Raw genomic sequence first — 20,243 nt, 5'->3', positions numbered from 1 at the left:
CTTTTAACTCTCAATAATTATGTTGCTTCAGTCATGTTAAAATTCAAACCAACCACAAGCATTCTTCCTTATATTTTTGAGTTATGAGTACACTGTATCTTATCTCTTTTCCCTTGAAACCAATACTGAAAGACTTCTTAATCTAATTTTTTTCTTTGCTGTAGGTTTTGTTAGTTTTTCATTTCAAAATCTATCATTCTTTTTTGTACACAACTTCTACCTACTCACCCAATGCTATTTCCAGAGCTACAAAATGTTTAGATTTTGTATCAGAAGTACTAGAAACTACTTAAGAAATAAATGATTAGTGTAAGAAAAGATAAATTAAGAAAGAATCAGAGTCAGATCTCTAAGACATAAAAATCAGAATAGGGTCAGAACATATTCATTTTAATTTTCCAGCACAGAAAAAGATAAAAATTATTGCTTTGAAATTTGAAGGACAGCAGTAAAAGTAATCTTCAGGTCATTCTCTCTTCTGAATAATTGGCCTGATTGTTCCACCAGCATTTGCTATCAGAATGCAGAAAATGGTATAAATTTGGTGATGCCCTTTAAATTGATGATTTTTCCCTGTATGTGAATATCTTGCTTGCCAGAGCATTTGAATACTTCATTATTTAAAAATCAAATCCAATCAAGAAGCTGGGAATTGAAATTTCTACAGTTCTATGTCCGTAATTGATGAAGACTTCCAAGTTATTATTAAAAGAGCAGCCTTGTATTCTCAAGGAATTTGTGTAGAAATCACAGTCATAATCAGACTGCTTTATTTCCAAAAGTATACTTTTTGGTAATCTATCCAAAGATTTTATTTTAGAACAAGCAGTGAAAATAACAGAAGTATTAAGAGAGAGATGAATTGTGATTGACAGAGGAGAAAATTAAATCACTTGCAAAACATATTTAGAGGGACTAGAATTGGAAATAATAATACATTAGTGACTGAAACAGACATATTGATGTTTTAGAACCATATTTTGCCCTATTATTTTATGCTTTGTTTTTCTGTAATATCAAGTCTTTGGCAGGCACTTTAAACAACATTATGTACATACATTAGTATAATCTGTGATATAATCATGGTTATATGTGTAGTATGACAATGGTTTAATCAGTCTGCCTATAAACCCTTTGTGTGAAGTGGGATGTAGCTCTAATTAACATGTCTACTACTCTTCACATTCAGAACAGTGAGAGTTCAGAATCCTCTGTCTTCCTTCCCCTTTGCTGTTCCTCCTAGAGGAAGGACGGTAAAGGCCAGGATTATTACCCAGCTGCAAGTGGCCTGCCTGCCAGTGGAGCATCTCCGATGAACCAGATGCACTGCCTCTGGCAGGGGCGGGCGCACAATCATATCAAGACAGTCTGGTTCTATTCTGAGGAACATATCCTCTTCTGGTCTGCCCACTCTGGGTGCCAGAAAAGTGGTAAAAATAAGAGTCCTGGCATGGGCAGATAACACCAAGATGACAAATGGCATTCTTCCTCAATTCAGGTTGCTTAAGTATTTTTTTCTAAATAAATCAAGAGAAATATATGCACAGAGAAAATAATTTTATTAATACAGGCAATTATAAAATGAGTGGTTGTAGGACACTACAACCTCCTCCACCATTAAGTGTCTCAGTCCTTCATAGTTTCTATAAACTATGAGCACAGTCAATGGTTTTGGGTACATTCGTCACAACCTATCTCCCACCAACCACCATTTTCAGGAAAGGTGTTAAAGATCATTTTATACCCACATTTACTCTTCTAATTCTTGTTAAAGTTTGCTTCCTACATACCATTGTAGGATATGCTGAACTAATATAGACAATACTCTAATAGTGGGAATTTAAAATTCTTTTTTTTTTTTTTGCTGTGACAAATAAAGATCTAATATATATCCCAGAACATAAACTTTGATATGACTTTACAAGTATATCATAGGATAAATTCCTGTCAGTAGAACTGCCATACCAAATACATGTCTATTTAAAATTCTAATATTTAATTAAATTGCACTTAAAACAATAGCATCAATTCTCACCTGATATTTTCAGAAATTTAACTTTTCCCAATCTGGAAGATGAGAAATGATATCTTGTTGTTCATTTGCTTTACAGTTTTTTAATGATAATATTGTGCTTTGTTTTATTTTGACAATTCCTTCTTTTTATTTTGTTGTGAACTACCTATTCCTATATTTTACCCATTATCCTCCAAAACATGAAACACTGCATATTTTACCTATCACCTTTGCACAGGGACAATGTTTGTGTAAGTCTCCTATGATTTTCTATAACCATGACCAATGTTTTCAGACAATAAAAGAGAAAGGAGAGGGAGGGGAAAAGAGAAGAAAAAAGGTTGGGGGCATGAGTGGAGGTGGAAGGAGCATTATTACCCAATGAGCCTGCTCTTCTCATCCCTGGTTTTTGTTAAGTTATTATAAGGATGAAGTAAAACAACCCACAAAAAATGACAAGCACAACATGGGGTCCAGGGCACTTGGCTCATTGACCACTGGCCATGTCTATTACTAAATATTGGCCAGTCCTGTACAGGAGAGACAGGGGTACCTTTTTGTCTTGCTATTTTTTTTTCTTTTTTCAGTTTCCCTCTTTATATGGAGACTTATTTACATTTTTGCATTCCGTGGAGCTAATTTAAATAATTAGCATACATCACCCCAGGAAACAAATATGATGACATAATAAGCTACTAAAAATACCATCAAGAAATGGTCTGCTTTATCGAGTCAGTAGAAATAAATAATATTTTGAGAAGCATAGTATTTTACACATTTTGTTTTTCATTCCATGGTTCACTAATAAGAGAAGGAGACTGATGATTCACTCCATTTCAGTCTTTAGATATACTTACAGTTTGATGCATAATGAAGTAAGATTTCTATACTGACATTTCATATAAACAAATTGAATCTATTTTTTCTTTCCCCCAAATGACTTCATAGTTTTCACTTTTTTTATGTTTTTAACACTGAAATTCTAAAACGCTTAATTATTACTACAATATAAACTAATGGAATATCTAGAAAATGTTAAAAACTAGCAGAAAGAAGCTGGAAAATTTACACTGATATTATTGAGTTATCATTTGTATATCATATTTTCAGTGTTAAATAAAGCATATTTTAAAGTAACAAGAAGACCTACCTATACAAAGTCCATTTCAGGCAATTTTTAAAAATACCACTTTCTCTATGAAAAATGACAGTCATATTAGATATGAGTTGTTTTTTTCCTTCTTTTGATTTTTATCTGTTTCAAATAAATACTAATAGTAGTATTTACTAAAATAGGAGATTCTGTTTAACAATCATATATGAAATCTTAAAAAGCAAATCTGTGATCCATTTGGGTAATAAAAATTTTTGAGTAAGTGAAAATAAGAAGAATGATATCAAGAGGGTAACATTACAAATGCATCAAAAGACTGACTCTTACAGGGTATTTATCCATAGGAAGCCATCAAATTAAATCAGAAGGAAGTTGGATATCAAGAAGAAAATATAATCATTAAACATGCTAAAACATCAAGTGATTGTAAATTCTTGTATTTTATATTTGATTAGAAACATATTCATGGATAGATGACAATAAACTAATTACACTGAGGTGTTTTTTTTTATTAATTTTGTATTGAATAACCTGAAATTGTACATCCAAGTATAAGCTCATAGGCAATTAAAATTGTTTTTTTTTTCCTTTTTTTGTTTTTCCCTATTCACAGAAAATAATGACCATCTAAATGATTTGACAACCAGGTTAGAGAATGCTGAAGACAGAAATGGTGATCTCCTGAGAGCTTTAAATGACACTTTGGAAAAGTTATCAGCCATTCCAAATGGTATGCATTCAGGACACTGCACATGTGTCATTTTACCTGAACTTTTGGAGAACATAGTTCACTTTCACCATTCTTCTAACATTTCACTTGTACTAATATCAGGAAATTAGATGCTGGTTTTCTTACCTACGAATTGTTCCTTTTAAGAATGAGAAACAAAATCACATTTAACTTTACGATGTTATTTATCTTTTATTGCCTTTATTTGGCATCTAGAAGAATGTTATAGAAAGAAAGATATAGACACATTATTATTAAATTGTCTTCCATATTTCAGCCCAAGAAATCTTGTATTAGTGGGAAAGAATAAAATCATATAGATACTGTTCTCTACAATCTCGATGTACTACAACAACATCTCAGTTTATTACAGTACCTACCATCTTAGATGAGAGTCTGTTGCCCTTCCATAAATCTGTGCTCGCAAAATTCAACTCCTTAGCTGTTCTAGCTTTCAAAAGCATTGGTGGTCAAACCATGCCCATATTATCTCTCTATCTTTAGAACTATTGAAATTATGTCTAGGTATTATGAAAGCACATATTCTTTTAGGGATATTATATTTATATTTATTCACATGATACAATAATAATAAAAGTCATAAACATTTATTGTTTACCCAATATGCCAATGTTACATGTATCTAATCCTTTATATTAATTCCACAATGTGAATAGCATTTATAATCTCACTTTCCAAGTGAGAGACTGAGACAAGAGATACTGAAAGACATTGTTTAAGTAACATTTATGATACATGAACCTTGATGTTCTACTTCAGAGCCTTTGGTCTTAAGCACTAACCCACACTATGTGCATCTATATGTTCAATATGTTTTATTGTATAAATTATGATCAGAAAATAAATACACAAATTTATACAACATAGGAAATGTTAAAGTTTAAATGGTTTTTACTTTAACACTAAAATACTGTAAAGTAGCTTTACAAAATTTCAGGTTTTTTCTGTAGTAATAAGTGCCTAGAAAATTTCCAGTGCTCAGAGCAGGGTGGGATGGTGCACACCTGTAATCCCAGCAACATGGGAGGTTGAAGCAAAAGGATTGTAAGTTTGAGGCCAGCCTGGGCAACTTAGCAGGACCCTGCATCAAAATAAAAAATAAAAAGGACTAGGAATGCAGCTCAGGTAGCAAAGCACCCCTGGGTCAATTCCCAATTCCATCAAAAAAAATTTTTTTTTAGTGCTGAAAACATAAAAATATACACAAATGCATGATCTTGCATTCCTGAAAAAGTCTCTCTATCCTAAAATTGAAACACATCATTTCTCCCCTCTGGAAATACAGATTAAATCTTAAGCCTGGTTTTGATGAAGCTATGGGACTCATGTGGATGAATTTCTCTTTTTAATATGTTCAGCAGCAAATCACAATATGCCCTTATACAATGAACATTTAGAATAATCACTTTACTATATTAAAAGCTAATCAGGTATTCATAGCAAAGGTCCCTGAGAAAATTTAATTTAGCTAAAAAATTTGCTTCATTTGCTACAACCAAATGACACAGAGTTCATCCTCTCCCCTTTGTAAATGTGTCCCTGAGGTCAGCCAGCCGCAGCCTCGCTTTGACAAGCATGGATTAAACCACCAGCTCCAGACCCATTGTTTTGCCTTTCATACCTTCTTCTGCTGACAGACACAGCCGCTAAACTGCAAGCTGTTAAGGACAAAGCCAGACAAGCCAACGACACCGCCAAAGATGTACTGGCTCAGATTAAAGAGCTCCACCAGAACCTGGATGGCCTGAAGCAAAATTACAATAAACTAGCAGATAGCGTGGCCAAAACGAATGCGGTGATAAAAGATCCTTCCAAGAACAGTAAGATCTCCTTTTTTTCACTGCGATAATGTTATTTATTTCTTCACACTGTAAAAGTATCCTCAACTCAAATGGTAGAGATGGGAAGACTCTCATGGTGCTGTAGTCTGCCCTCTCAATCCTAGTCTGGGCACAGTAGATGGAGTGCCCTGCCCTTCAAGAACCAAAGAATCCAAGTCTCCCAACTCTGCCCTGGTGCCTTTTTTCATCTAGACTTTGTCCAATCAAGAGGAGATTAGGACTTCCCAAAGTCTGTATGATATTTGATGTAGACATGCCAAATACTTTTTAAATCTATTAGAGTAATTGAAAATACAGTTGTACTCAGGAAATTCTACACTCAGAACTAGATGAGTTTCAGGCTAGTTTGAGGAACACGGTCATTTCTCAGGCCTGTTAGAACAAGGAATGAAAATGATCTTAGCTTGAACACTGTGAACATTTAAAAATTTTAATATTTTATTATTTAGATTTAATTATTAAGCATTTCTAGGAAAGAAGGATGTATCCAGTTTAATTTATATTTGTAGTTAAATATAGTCTATAAACATTGACATGGATTTTTTTTCACTCCTATCAAGTGATTAGACATTATCTTAGAGTATGTTTTTATCAGAACAGTTATTTATGCTTTTGTACTTTCCACTTCCAAGAGACTGGCCCTCTTTATATACTAACATTTCCACAGAATAGCAAGGCACTTGAGAGTACAATAACAAAAGCATTCTGGTTGATGTTATGTGCCATACAATCCAGGTGATGTTTGAATGGGACAGGGTGCTGATTTCAGCACCATCAGCTCAACTCAAATGCTAAGAATAGAATAATAGAAACTACTTTGCCAGTACTGTGAATGGGGGTCTTGAGGAGACTCGTGACTCCATCATGAGCAAGGAGGAGCACAGACACATGGCATGTGAACTTCAGAGCTAAGAAGCAGAAGATTCCATTCCTTGCTATTTCTTCAAAGAAAAAAAAAAGATGGGGGTATAGAAATGTTTTCAATTTTTTTAATGTAAATCTAGAGATAGCCTCTCCTACAGGTCAAAGATTTCATCTAAATAATGATGCATGCTATATATCATTTCCCTCAAAGTGAGGGAAAATGCATTTTAAGTAAATACTACTATGGATTCATTTTATAATATATCAGTTCATTCTATTTTAGATTGATTCTCAACTAGTGGCTTTTGATAATACACCTCACATTTTCTTTTACATTATCTGCTAAGAGAAATAATTATCTGCAAATATTAATTAAAATTTGTGTTTTCTATCTTATTTAAACATGACAGGAATAATTCTTTTAATATGAACAAGAGTCTGCTAAATGGCATATTGTTGTATACTTTTTATTTCATAACACTCGTTTGATGTAAAATGGGGTGCATTTGTAAGTAGTACCTGTCCTGGAAAGCAACGTTGTTTGTGATGTCACTACTTTGTTAATATCAATACAAAATATGTTCTCATGAATTTTCTAATTTCTTTTTGTTTTACTTCCATATGAAATTACCTGCAGAAATCAGTATGTATATGTTTACTTGGGCAATTTTTACCAACTTTTATGCTTCACTGCCTATCACAAAAAGCTTTAGCTTTGCATGTGACTATGTTTTGTGCTGTTTTGAACTTTACATAGCTGTTCTTTCCACTCTCATCATATTAATGCTAGATACACACACACATACACACACACACACACACACACACAGAATCTTCCTTTATATAAGGGTAGTAGGTACATGTATTTGATATAAAATGTTTTTAATGGCATTATGAAAAAATGAGTAAAATATCTATATGATAGCTACATAAAATGGAAAACTGAATTCCTTCACAGATAGAAGGCAATTATAATAACAAAATTCAGCCACAGAAGCTCAAATGACTTACTTGCAGCAGATTAAAATACACCACTAGGTCTCTGTTGTTGATGACAAATATTCCATTCCCCCATCCTTATGAGTAATTCTTCTCAACTTCTAAAGAATTGTATTTGAAGAAGCACTAAAATCAGATCTTAATAAATGAGCAACTACTATGGTATAAACATATTCTCTTGAACATCTCATATTTTAAAGTTAAAAGTAAAACTGAGGAATACTAGAAATATTATAGTAACAAAATCCATTGTATCAAAATCTGAAGGCTATGACAAAGACAAAATGGGAGAGCAATTGAAACCAGCATTGAAATAAACAATTTTAAGAAACCAGCTCAGTGGGTTAGAAAAAGCTAAAATTGACATAAAAACAAGGTGAAAAAGTTAACGAATTAAACAACAGAAATAATAGAACTGATACATCCAAGAGATATTTAGGAAAATAAAGATTAAAAAATAAATGATAGGTTTAATCAAGAAAAGTAAATTACAAGTAGGCAAAGTTCTAACAGAGATATAACAAGACGACAGAGGAAATTTGACACATAAGAGTATGTGTCAAATACTCTAGGCTAATAAATTATAACCTAGATAAAATCTTCTAGAGAAACATCAACTTTATCAAAATTTGTCTTCAGAAGTTAAAGTGAGAACGTTTTCAAACACTGCTATACAAGAAAGCATCAGACTCAGTATCATAGATGATTTATTTTTCAGACCTTCAGGAAGGTAGTTGCCATATAACTTTAAACTATTTCACAAGATAGAGGAGAATGAGGGAAAGGGAATCTCCAGATCCCATTTTGAAGCAGTTAATGTGAGCTTCTGGGAACTTTAGAAGAAAAGGATCTATTTTTGACCTATGCTTAAGTAATCTCTGTTTAACACCTTCTTTCTCTTAATTGTGAATCTAAATTTCAATCAATTGTCCTCAATTCTAGAGTAATTTTTAAAATCAGAATAACATTGGAGAATTAAAAAGAAGAGAAAAAGAACAAATAGTTTATTAAAGTTCACAATACTAAGGGGTAGCCAGGATATTTTGTCTACACAATTATCCAACAAGGGCTTAGACCCACATAAACCAGCAGTTCAGAAACAAAATACTCAAGCATTGATCTAGCAGCTTTTGGAGTTAAAGCTAAGAATAGTCTTAATGTTGTTTTAAACACAATAACAATATAATTCAGTTTTTGAGCATGAATTCAAAACCTAGATCTAAAACATAGTTCAAAAATAATAATTTACTTCCATTTGAGCACATTTGATTCAATGCTGAGGGTTGGGTCTCAGTGGTCCAGTGTCAGCCAGAGAGCTGATCATTCAGTCTAGCACAGACAGCCTTGAACCTTAAGCAGTTTTACTTTTTCATCAGGATTACAATGACAGAAAGTGGAACAATACATGCTCAATCAGATAATAACTGACATAGTTTGAATAAGACTGCCAGCATCCTAGAGATAGAATAATTAGTTTTCCATTTGTTATATGTCCTCTATGAAAAGAACATACTCGAAGTCTATGGATCACTGATAACCTTCAACTATTTTAGGGTTCAAACTTTTGAAATTGCCAATATTCGATCTTTTTCTTTAACCTAAAAAAACAGCAGTTTAATATGGTTCAACCTAATATATAGTGCAGGATAATCAACTATTCTTCAAAATGAAATCGAGCCACAACTTGAAAGATTTAATTAAAGTGTAACATAGCCCTCCAGTCTCGGGGTTGTTCAACATCAAAATGTTCTTTAAGCCACATTTATAGCTTCTCTGTTCAAGATGTGCAGAGAAAGACAGAAAAAGAAAGAAAACCAATTTTGTGTGATAAACCTGATTAAAAAACAGTTGGGGCTTGGACAGACTTGGTGACATTTTAAAGACACTTTCATTTTCCTTCTTCAATGACTGAAGTTCTATTTTATAAAGTTTAGCTTTTTGGCTAAAGCTAAAAGATGAAGCATTGGATTAAGTTCATCGAATTTTCTATCTTCAGTGCTAATTTTCAGCTTCATCCCAAAGCCAAAAACTTTAATACCGCCTCTGACCTGCTTGAGTCTCAACTAAAATACCTACATTTGCCATCACACTCTTTGCTTTGGCGGCCACTGCCTTGCTTTGTCACATGGATAAGATGAAATTGCTTAGTTAAACATAATACCATTCTAATTTCGCTCTGTGTGTGTGTGTGTGTGTGTGCGCGCACATTATTTTTTTCTGTACAGTTGCAGATGCAGATGCCACTGTGAAAAATCTAGAACAAGAAGCTGATCGGCTGATAGATAAACTGAAACCCATCAAGGAACTTGAGGATAACCTGAAGAAAAACATCTCTGAGATCAAGGAACTGATAAATCAAGCCCGGAAACAAGCCAATTCTGTAAGCTCTCTTTATTTTCAGAACCAGTAACTTATTTTGATAACAAAATAGTATTATTCCCCAAGGGGAGGTCCTCCCCCAATTTACCCTATTGAATGATCTCTGACTCTTCCTTTACTTGAAGCTAAAGAGGACAGAAAAGGGAAGTTACATAGTTTTCTACAAATGTCAAAAGACATTTCATGAGAATGATAATCACTTTTTAGAATTAGAGATTCTGGCATATTTTATTATATTTGAATTAATCAAATAAATAGCAACAACGAAGATCTTATTATTGACTGCTAACAAGACATTGATGAGAATGCCTTACTCTTAATAAGCAAAAAAGCCAATCTGTGAGGTTGTGCCCTGGATGAAGGAAATGAGATCATGCAGGGAAACAGCAGAGAGAAACCATGATTTATACACAATGTATTATTTCATCTGAGTACAAGCAATGATAAAAATTATTTTATATTAAAATATATGTATTTTTTATTTCAAAGAAAGATTAGGAAATATCTTAAATGTCTTAAAATTTTGCTCTATATTTATCCAATGTGAAGACTATTAAGATAGAAGCACAACTTTCTAGCAAGTCTCATGCTAATAAACCAGGATATTAAGTACCAATGTGAAACTTCATGTACTTAATGATTTTAGAAATAATAATTTTAAAAAGACATATTTTATGTTATCAGGCTTCAACTTAAGCCTTTTTAGATTCATAAGTCTTTCATCTCAAAAACCATTTTTGAACAACTTCAGAGCTAGGATTATCAGAAAAGAATTGTATTAATTAATCAATTTATATAATTTTTAGTAGTGTCCAAGAATGTAATACTTGAATGACAGTATTCCTTTTCCCCTTCATACATGACTAATAATTCTAAACAAGGCCACAGCAATAAGTTCAAGGTGAACTTTGAAAAGGAACTCATGACTGACTGTAAAAAAAACTAAGAAAATGACAAAATGACTAATGAAGATGTTGTTACGTAAGATGAGAGTAAAGGAGGTAGTGATAGGATCTGAGAAGTCATATATTCAACTATAATAAGAAAACCAGTGTGGTCGGCAGATGATCATTATGTATGTAAACTATGAGGTTAAAAGATAACTAGATTTTGCCAGAATTTAGAATTTTGTCTAAGATTTAACCAAAGAAGAAAAAGCATCTCTTATGTTCAGTGCCACTTGCTATGAGATATACCAAGATGAGAGGGGCAGGTCTTGAACTCTCAAAGTTTATAATGTAGGAGAAGAAATATGACATGAATGCAAGCAACCTTTAAGATGATGCAAAATGTTGGGCCATGTACATGAGCCATGCATGGGAAGAGCTTTCACAATTCTAAAGAGAATGGGTCACTTCTGGGAGAGTCAAAAGATTTCCCAAAGGGAAGGATTTCAGCCTGGCCTTGAAGTGGGATAGTGCTGGGTGGTGGGAGGGCAGGAACACAAGGGAAACTAGGGAATGGCTTGAGCCAAGACAGAGAGAGAAGCAAGTTTCAGGACCACTCCATGAAAAAAGCATTCTACTTGGTCAAGAGATCGTGCATAATTGGTAAAGTGAACATTAAACTGGAAAGGGCAGTGGAAGCCAGGTCTTATGAATCTTTAAATGATAAATAAAGCAGTATCTATAATTTGGCAACAAGTGTACTCGGGATAACTCTCATTGGATAAACTGAACGTTTTTGAGCACAACAAAGAAATAGTTTTTGAGACAGGTGACAAAAACTAGAAAGAAGGACCCAAGTATAGCAAGAGCAATAGGAAGAACTTGTTGTATCACTTCTATATGTGTTTTGCAATGTTATCTTAGAGAAAAAGATAATAGTAAATATGTGCCTGTGGATCACACATTTAGCCATTTTCTGATTTTGTCACCAAGTGAAGAAATTTGAATATTTTTATTATTTCTTAATTCTAAGAAACTTAAAAATCTGCCCATAGATTTATCAGTCATGAATGATGTGCCTCTTCTCTCCACAAAATCAAAATTATCACATGTGAGTATATAAACTATGCCAAAGTCCAAAGTGAAATAAAGGTACAAAGCAATGCTAGAATAAGTAAACATTGTCCATGTCTTTCAAGAAAGTTTTTTTTTTTTCACTTTTGCAAGTGGAAGTTACAACAAAATGCCTAACTTTTTGTGAGATATTAGAAAAATGCAAGTATCAAATGTATTTCAAATGACTTGTATATGAACTAAAGATTATATTTTCTGATTTGTAAATATGTTTGCAACTTGGCATGGGTGTCTGGATTTGACCCTAACACATATTTGATCTTGAAATTAAGAAAGACTTTTCTTAATTAAGATATTAAAGACATTTTTAAAGCAGCTCTGTTTTAATTTGTTGAATTTCATATAGAGCAGATGATACTCTTTTTAAATGAAAGCCCTAGTTACTAGATGAAAAATGCAATGAAAATTCAATAGATATAATAATGGGATAGTCAATAATGTTTAATTGAGTTCATAATGATTAACTGGTAAAGAATGCTATATCAAAAATGCCTAGAAATATCTAACACTTAGCTATTTTTTTTCAGAAGTGTTACTAAGGAAACACATTAGAAATACAACAGCCCATAGAGCCAAACATCCTAACACAATGATCATATTTCAAAAATCTCTCCCCTTTTTCCTGAGGTTCCTTCTAAATAAATGTATAGATATTGTACTTTGATTCACTAGTTTTAAGTTAGTTACAACAAATACCTATACTTAAAAATCAAAATACAAAGTATTTGCAAGGAGAAATTAGTAGTTATGGACCGGTTGCTGACAGTTTTCACTGCCTAAATTTTTCAGTTACTGAGGTATATTCTAAAACAGAAACCAAAACAGAAAATCCAGAGGGTTTTCTATGTGAATGTTTAATGTTATGAATGTTGAACCATAGATCAGTGTACAAGATTAATTGCTGGCATTTTGGGTATGGCAATGCCATTTTGTTCAGAGAACTATATTTTTAGATATGTAAAGTATGCTGCACAGTAGATTAATTTAAAATCCTAATGACATTATACACTTTTTTGTTTTAAAATGGCTATGCTCTTGACTTGCATTCTCAGATGGAGCTTCATTAGTTCAGTTAGGTGTCAGTACCGGTGTTCTGTCTTCTACTCCTTGGGAAACTCCTTTTCAATTAACCAAACATGTAATCTCCTATTATTTCTACCAGGTATAAATGAGCAAAGCCTGAAATTCATCCTGTGACCCAGCGGCCACGTATTCCACATATATTCAGTGTTTTCTTCCTTAAATGATAAATGAGGAGTACCATTCAATTGTGTTCTTTAAACAAAAATGACTTATGATTACACTAGTCATAATATGGCCCTATAGCCAAGCCTATAATGCATTTATGAAGAAAGGGGAAAAAAACTATACACAGTTACGTTTTACTAATCTGTTCCTGCTGTGAATTTAGATATGATTTCCTGCCAGGCACAGCAGTTTCTTTTCACTTTTACTCATGAATGGCAGTTAGATCTTGGTTTTCTTGTTCTCTTTAATCCTCTTATGGTATCACTGGTACTTAAAGTCTGCCTCAGATATTAAATTTGCTCAATGCCTAGGTCTTCTCTTATGATGGTTCTGGTCCAGTTGCTACAAATTCCTAAAAACTTACTACATCCTACACCCTTTCCTGAACACTAAAAATATCTGAGGACTACATTTTCCCTGCCTGTTCTCTACAACATGGTCTTTCTCTTGTGTTGCTTTATCCTTCCAATCTCTTAACTCTGCATAACTGCTATTCTATCATATAATTTGTTCTGCCCAGTTCCATGCACATCTGCTTTATAGTATTGACATCCATAGTCAAAATCATATTATTTCCTGATTAGGGTTTTCTGTTATTCACTTTGATTCACCTACTCAACTCTATATGTAGAAGGGATATTCCCGTGTGAAGCAAAGAACTCACACTTCCTCACTGAAAACCACACTAACAAGAAGCAATCTGTCCAGGACACAGAGTAAACACCAGAGAGGTTCCCCTAGTCCTGAACTCCTCCTCTGGCAGGCTGAACCACATCCTGAGGGGAAGACGGGACAGGACAGTAGTTTAAGAAGTAGGCTTCACAGATCTTTCCAGTTCCAGCTACAGGCCATCACACACAGACTCCACGAGTTAATTTCTTCCTGGTAGGGGAGAAAACAGTGTCTGTTTCTTTTCAGAACACAGTTTCCTCTATATGGACATGCACTTTGGTCAGCAGATCAGATGAGGCAACAATATCATACAATTAGAGGTGACTTATTTAATGTCTGTGGGAAAGCAACACACCTGCTCTACCTTACCCCAGCTACTCTTTAATGGATATGAATTTACCTGTTTGTCAAAACCAAAAATCGCTCCTTAGTGTTCCCTTTTAAAACATGACAATTTTGCATCCAGCACCTCCTGGGTGTAGTCTTCTCTACCCTTTGTGAGGGGCCCCAGGGCTCCCTACCCTTACACCTTAATCAAACTCTTGTAGATCCATGGAGACTGGCTTGGTGGCCTAGGCTATTTTGTTTATAGTCTGCACCAGCCTTCCAGAAGGGTGATCACAGTGCTAGTTGGTTTTGCTCTGAGTGTGAAAACTAAATGTGTAGCACGAAATGCCAGACGAAAAGAGAAAACAGAAATTCACTACCAATGAGGGCCCAGAGGCTCCCCGAGGCTGGGCATTGGAACCAGTGGCAAAAGAGGTTGTGTTCCTTGCCCTTTCTCTGCCTCCTCCTATGAGTACCATCAATCAGCCAAGTTGCAACTTCTCAGACCAAGCAACTACATGGCTGTCCTAAAAGCACCCCTTCAATGGTGATTTTGTACCTGACCCAAAGGAAATGAAATCAAATAATCAGGTAGTGTTATTTGTGATTGAAGAAAGGCTCCCTGAATGTAGATAAAAATTGGTACAAACAGTGTCATTCTATTCACATAGGAATTCCTTTCTTAGAAATTCATAGTAATTTTTAAAGTACGTTTCAAAAGAAAAAGGAGCTGTTAAATACATTAGTACTGATAGCCTTTAGAAATTATTTCCATCTCATTTCTTGGCATTTTTTAATAAAAAAGTATAATTTATTCTGAAATGTATGTTCTGAGAGGAATGATTAATATCCTTCTTATTATTATAACATCTAGAACAAAATTTATTTGGCCTCTTTCAACTGTAAGAGCATGGGAGGTAATTTCCTCTTGAAAACTAAGAAAAAATAGCTCTCTACTTTAAATGATACCCAAAATGCTGAAACCTGAATTGTAAAATTTCATTAAGCAACCTTAATGAAGATCATTCCCATTAGCTCCTCGTAAAACCCCCTTTTGGAAATGTCCCTATATTCACAAAGGAGACAGGTATGAAGGGAAGAATTTGTTAGTTGCATGCTTCAAAAACTAGTAGCATGCTAACAAGCCAAGGTGCTGGGAACAGCTCATTGTCAAAGTGCGAGTGGGGAGCTGCTCTTCTGTGCCCTCACTAGTAAGCATGATGGTGTCTGCATATGGGCACTTAATCACACTATCTGATGATTGAAAAACAACTTCAAAGAAAAAGTGATGATGGGTTTGTGGTTGTTTGGGAGCTACTTCAAACTTCCTGAGAGATTAGTCTAAGGTCTTTGTACCTTGTTTTTCTTGAAGATCAAAGTATCTGTGTCTTCCGGAGGTGACTGCATTCGAACATACAAGCCGGAAATCAAGAAAGGAAGCTACAATAATATTATTGTCAACGTCAAGACAGACGTTGCTGACAACCTCCTTTTTTATCTTGGAAGTGCCAAATTTGTAAGTCTAATATTCAGCTTTTTTTTTAGTCTACTGTGTACATGTAATGTCAGAGGGTAACCCTGGTGTTAGGGGAAAATCACAGAATTTATAACATGGTCCCAACAGTGTCTAAGGTGGCCAGACTTTCAGATTTGAAAACTTCAGAATCTCACCACACGAAGTTCTGAAGTGTCACGTGAAGTTAGAAAGCAAATAAGTAGAGAATTCTTTACAATATTTAGGCGTATTTGCTTTCATCTATTAGTATGCCAGCATTTACTTTGAATTATGTTTTCAGATCTAGCTATTTAAAAAGAAGAGCTAGTAGACATAAAGCTTTTTTTTCTTACTCTTTTCAAACTGAGAAATTACAAGGAAAGTTCATATTAATAAAATTAAAATAGCAAATTGTGTCCTAATTTCTTACCAATGAAAATCTTCTAACTCATGTTGACTTTATGACTCAAACTGAAATGGCATAAGTTGAATCTACAAAAACTTACACATAGAGTTCTAATGCTTCCCATCTGAACCACTTGATTCTACATGTGTGGGATCTTCCAAAATGAATAAGACTCTAGCAAACCAGTTTTGAAATAAGTTAATATTTGCCATTTCAGATGAGGAACTTTGGATCACTTTGGGTAAATAAAAAAAAATCATAGCTGCACCTCAAAAATGTCAGTGTCATTGGTGAAAACAATAATGAATTCTGAATCCAATTATTTTACATATCTCTATATGACACCTGTGAAAAAGTACTCTGAGGTACTCCTCTTTCAAAGGGCTTTACATCTAATAATCTACTGTTTTTGTATTTCTCCAAACCAGATTGACTTTCTGGCTATAGAAATGCGTAAAGGCAAAGTAAGTTTCCTCTGGGATGTTGGATCTGGAGTTGGGCGTGTGGAATATCCAGATTTGACTATTGATGACTCACATTGGTACCGTATTGAAGCATCAAGGTAACTACTCAATAAAGATTAAGATAACTCAGTAACAGAATTTTGAAGTAGCTTTCCAGTTTCAGAGAAAACTTCTATTTCCATTTTAATACGGTAACTGTGTATGATTGTATGTACATATTATGAATTTCACATATTACATGTATATGCATAAATGTGGGTATACATATATTCGTATACCTGTTAAGAATGCCACACCTTCAAGGTACCAACCAGAGTGACCAATCTATTTCTGACCTCTTCATCTGTTATCTGGTAGAAATTTGGGGATTTAGCCATTTGAAGGCATTTTATTTTGCTTGAGGGGGGAAAATAAATTACTGACATTCTTGTTAAACAAAGGCAAGAGCCTAAGAATTCCATTATTGCTTATCTTTTTGTGTACATAATTCCTCTTCTCGCCTAGGTAGCAACAATGTCTTCAGGCAGATGCAAAAAAAAAAAAAAAAACAAGAAACTGTGAAACTGTCAGCATCCATATGTATTATGTCAATCCTTTCTTCTGAGAATGCAAAGTCATAGGAAATTGAATCAGTAATTCTATCTCTGAAGCCTTAATCCAATTATCAACATTGAACAGCACGTGGATTACTTCAACCATTCCTGTCTCTAGAACTTGACCCCTATTTTCTGTTCTTTTCCCAATTCTTAATTCCCTATTAAGCCCAAAGAATCTAACAGCTGAGTGGTGTGGCTAAGGACCTAGAACTATAGATGAAGTTCTTCAAACAGGTGCAGAACACTTGAACTAGCACTCAATATAGATAAGGGGTACATAGGTACATATAGTTTCATTCTGTTTATACACGCTTATTTTTTCTAAAATAAAGTTTGAAAGAAAATTTTATGGAAAGCAATAGTTTTAGTTCAGCAAAGGTGTGTGTGTGTGTGTGTGTGTGTGTGTGAGAGAGAGAGAGAGAGAGAGAGAGAGAGAGAGAGAGAGAGAGAGATATTAAAAAAAAAAAAACAGAATGTGCTAACATATGTGGTAGTAATGGAGGGATTAAATATTTTACCAGGTTTTAGGACATTTATTCTCACAAAGTACACTTTTATCAGAAGAGATTCATTCTGTTAAAGAAGAACTTTAATTGTTAAATTCACTCTTTTGTTCCCATGTATTTCATTTAAAGCTGGCCCTTAAAGATAAAAAGATTACCAAAATGAGACAGCAGGGAGAGAAATATGACACTGAAGTTGTGTTATGACTGCTTGTCTCAGAAGAGAGACCAGATTTTCATATTTAACAATGCATGGAAATCAATCACTTGAAGAAGAAAATGAAATAAAATGCCAATAGCTTTCAAAATTCTGTTAATTGAATTTAAGAGAACTCCCATACAATTTGTATACACAACTCTGAAGACTAAATATTATACTATATACATTAAGATGGTGCAGCAAACTAAAAGACAATTTCAGGAAGACTACCTAAGCAAATTTGTCCTCAAAATATTATAAGGAATTTTAGGAAAAAAAATATGCATCTTATACTGCAGAAGGGTGGCTCATCTGGGTTTCACTTGCCAAATTAAATTAGACAAAATGCTAAATGAATTAATATAAATTTGTTGAATGCATAGAAAACATCAATTATGTAAAACAATAGAAAAAAAAGTTTCCACTTGACTCATAGCAATTTCATAAACTAATGGATGCTATGTCATTTTGTATCAGTGCATACACAGAATCAGGATAAGAATCTCTAGTCCTGGTTCAATCTGACTATAAATATCCAGCAAAGATCAGACTCTGGGTGTTAATTTGAGATTTAATGAGTTTGGAATATTTGAAGCTAGACATCTACTTTTATCTGAAAATTTTCCACAAGAGTGCTCTATATTTTATGTTATTGAAATCTGAAGTTGACAGAGATATGATGTACATTTCATTTTCTATATTTCCTTCCCCTTTATTTTAACACTTACCCTTAAAGAACGGGAAGAAATGGATCTATTTCTGTGAGAGCCCTGGATGGACCCAAAGCCAGCATTGTGCCCAGCACCTACCACTCAGTATCCCCTCCAGGATACACCATTCTAGATGTGGATGCAAATGCAATGCTGTTTGTTGGTGGCTTGACTGGGAAATTAAAGGTAATGTGCTCTCGCCCACTCTCTTTATTTCATCTTTAGAGACAACTCTTGCCTGATTTCTTTGGAAGAAGGCATGAAGAAGCTCTGAAAAAACTTGTAACTTTATACTTGACTTAAAAAAGAAAGAACACAAATTTATTTTGAGTAAAAGTTTCTTCTTTGAATCTTGAAAACTCACTCTGGAAACATTGTATTTATAACCCATGTGCATTTACCTAAATAATTGTTTTGCCCTTATCAGTGGCATTAGTTTTTTGGTTTTTTTCCTTGTTTTAGTTGCCTCAAGAGCAAAGTATTTTTTTTTAATATACATCATTTTCTGAATCAATTTGTAATTTATAGACATGAAGTGCTATAAAGTTCATATTCACATCTAATTATAAGATTCATGAATACCTTGGGAAATATCAAAGAGCTATAAGCTTTCAAATCATGATCTGGTTTTAAAAGTTTTCGAGTTGCTCTTCTCATTCTCAGAGTAATGCACTTAATATTCATAATTGCTTCATGACAGGTCCTCATGCATTTCAAACTGCAAAGTGCCTGCATTTTAAAGAAGCTTATGTTGATTAAATGGAATTAGGTGTTGAAAAACAACCTGTGGGTGATATGCAAGAGTACAACCAAATATAATGGCTAATCCTGGACTCGTCATAATCACCCTGGGATGAGATTAGTCAGAAAATGTGAAAAGTCAGGGTGACCCCAAATTTATGAGAACTCAACCTGCATAGAGAGCAAGGATGCTTTGTTTGCTTTGTGTATGAGATGTGACTATAAAACATGGGAATTGATTCCACAACTACAGACTAAAATCATCCTCATTTCCTAGAACAACATATAAATATATGTGGTACATAATAACATATAGTCATATTGCCAAGTCTCTCTGCTTCCTAGAAAGATAAATATAGGTGTAGCACACAGTGGTACAAAGCCATGAATTTTGAAATCAAATCCAGGTTGGAATCCCTCCTCAACCACTTACTAAGATATGACCTCAGGCAAGTCACTTAACCCCTTGAGCTTCAATTTTCTCAACTAGAAAAGGGTGATAAAAATATCCATCTTGCTCTTTTATTGTAGTAAACAATAATGTGCTTTTATAACACTTTTTAAACAGCATGCACTAAGTAATAGTCTAAGTAATTTACATGAATTAACTCATTTAATCGTCACAAACATTCCAAAAGTTATGTCTTAGTCTGTCTGTATGGGCTGCTATAACAAAATTACCATAAAATTACTGCTATAACAAAATTACCATTGGATAGCTAATAAGCAGAAAATTACTGAAGGCTAAGCTCAAGATGCCATCAGATTTGATGTCTAATGGGTGCCTGTTACACATAGAAGGAACATTCTTGCTGTGTCTTCATAGTAGAAGGGGGGTGGGGTATGTTCCCTTATACCTGTTTTATAAGGACACTAATCCCATTCATGGAGGCACCACC

The 20,243-nt window shown here is 34.0% G+C and overlaps 1 protein-coding gene across 1 annotated transcript in view; it reads left to right on the top strand.

The window, feature by feature from the left end:
• Nucleotides 1-20,243, top strand: part of Lama2 (laminin subunit alpha 2) — a 571,380-nt gene that overhangs the window by 495,440 nt on the left and 55,697 nt on the right. The window contains exons 42-47 of the mRNA XM_071613037.1: nt 3,742-3,858; nt 5,517-5,699; nt 9,809-9,963; nt 15,603-15,746; nt 16,560-16,693; nt 18,630-18,789. Of these exons, the coding sequence (XP_071469138.1) occupies nt 3,742-3,858; nt 5,517-5,699; nt 9,809-9,963; nt 15,603-15,746; nt 16,560-16,693; nt 18,630-18,789 (893 nt within the window). The remainder of the gene's footprint in view (nt 1-3,741; nt 3,859-5,516; nt 5,700-9,808; nt 9,964-15,602; nt 15,747-16,559; nt 16,694-18,629; nt 18,790-20,243) is intronic.

The sequence above is a fragment of the Marmota flaviventris genome, chromosome 6 (assembly GCF_047511675.1).
Source record: "Marmota flaviventris isolate mMarFla1 chromosome 6, mMarFla1.hap1, whole genome shotgun sequence".
NCBI lineage: Eukaryota > Metazoa > Chordata > Mammalia > Rodentia > Sciuridae > Marmota > Marmota flaviventris.
Note: the sequence above shows the minus strand (reverse complement) of the source record. Positions and strands in the feature narration are given on the sequence as shown.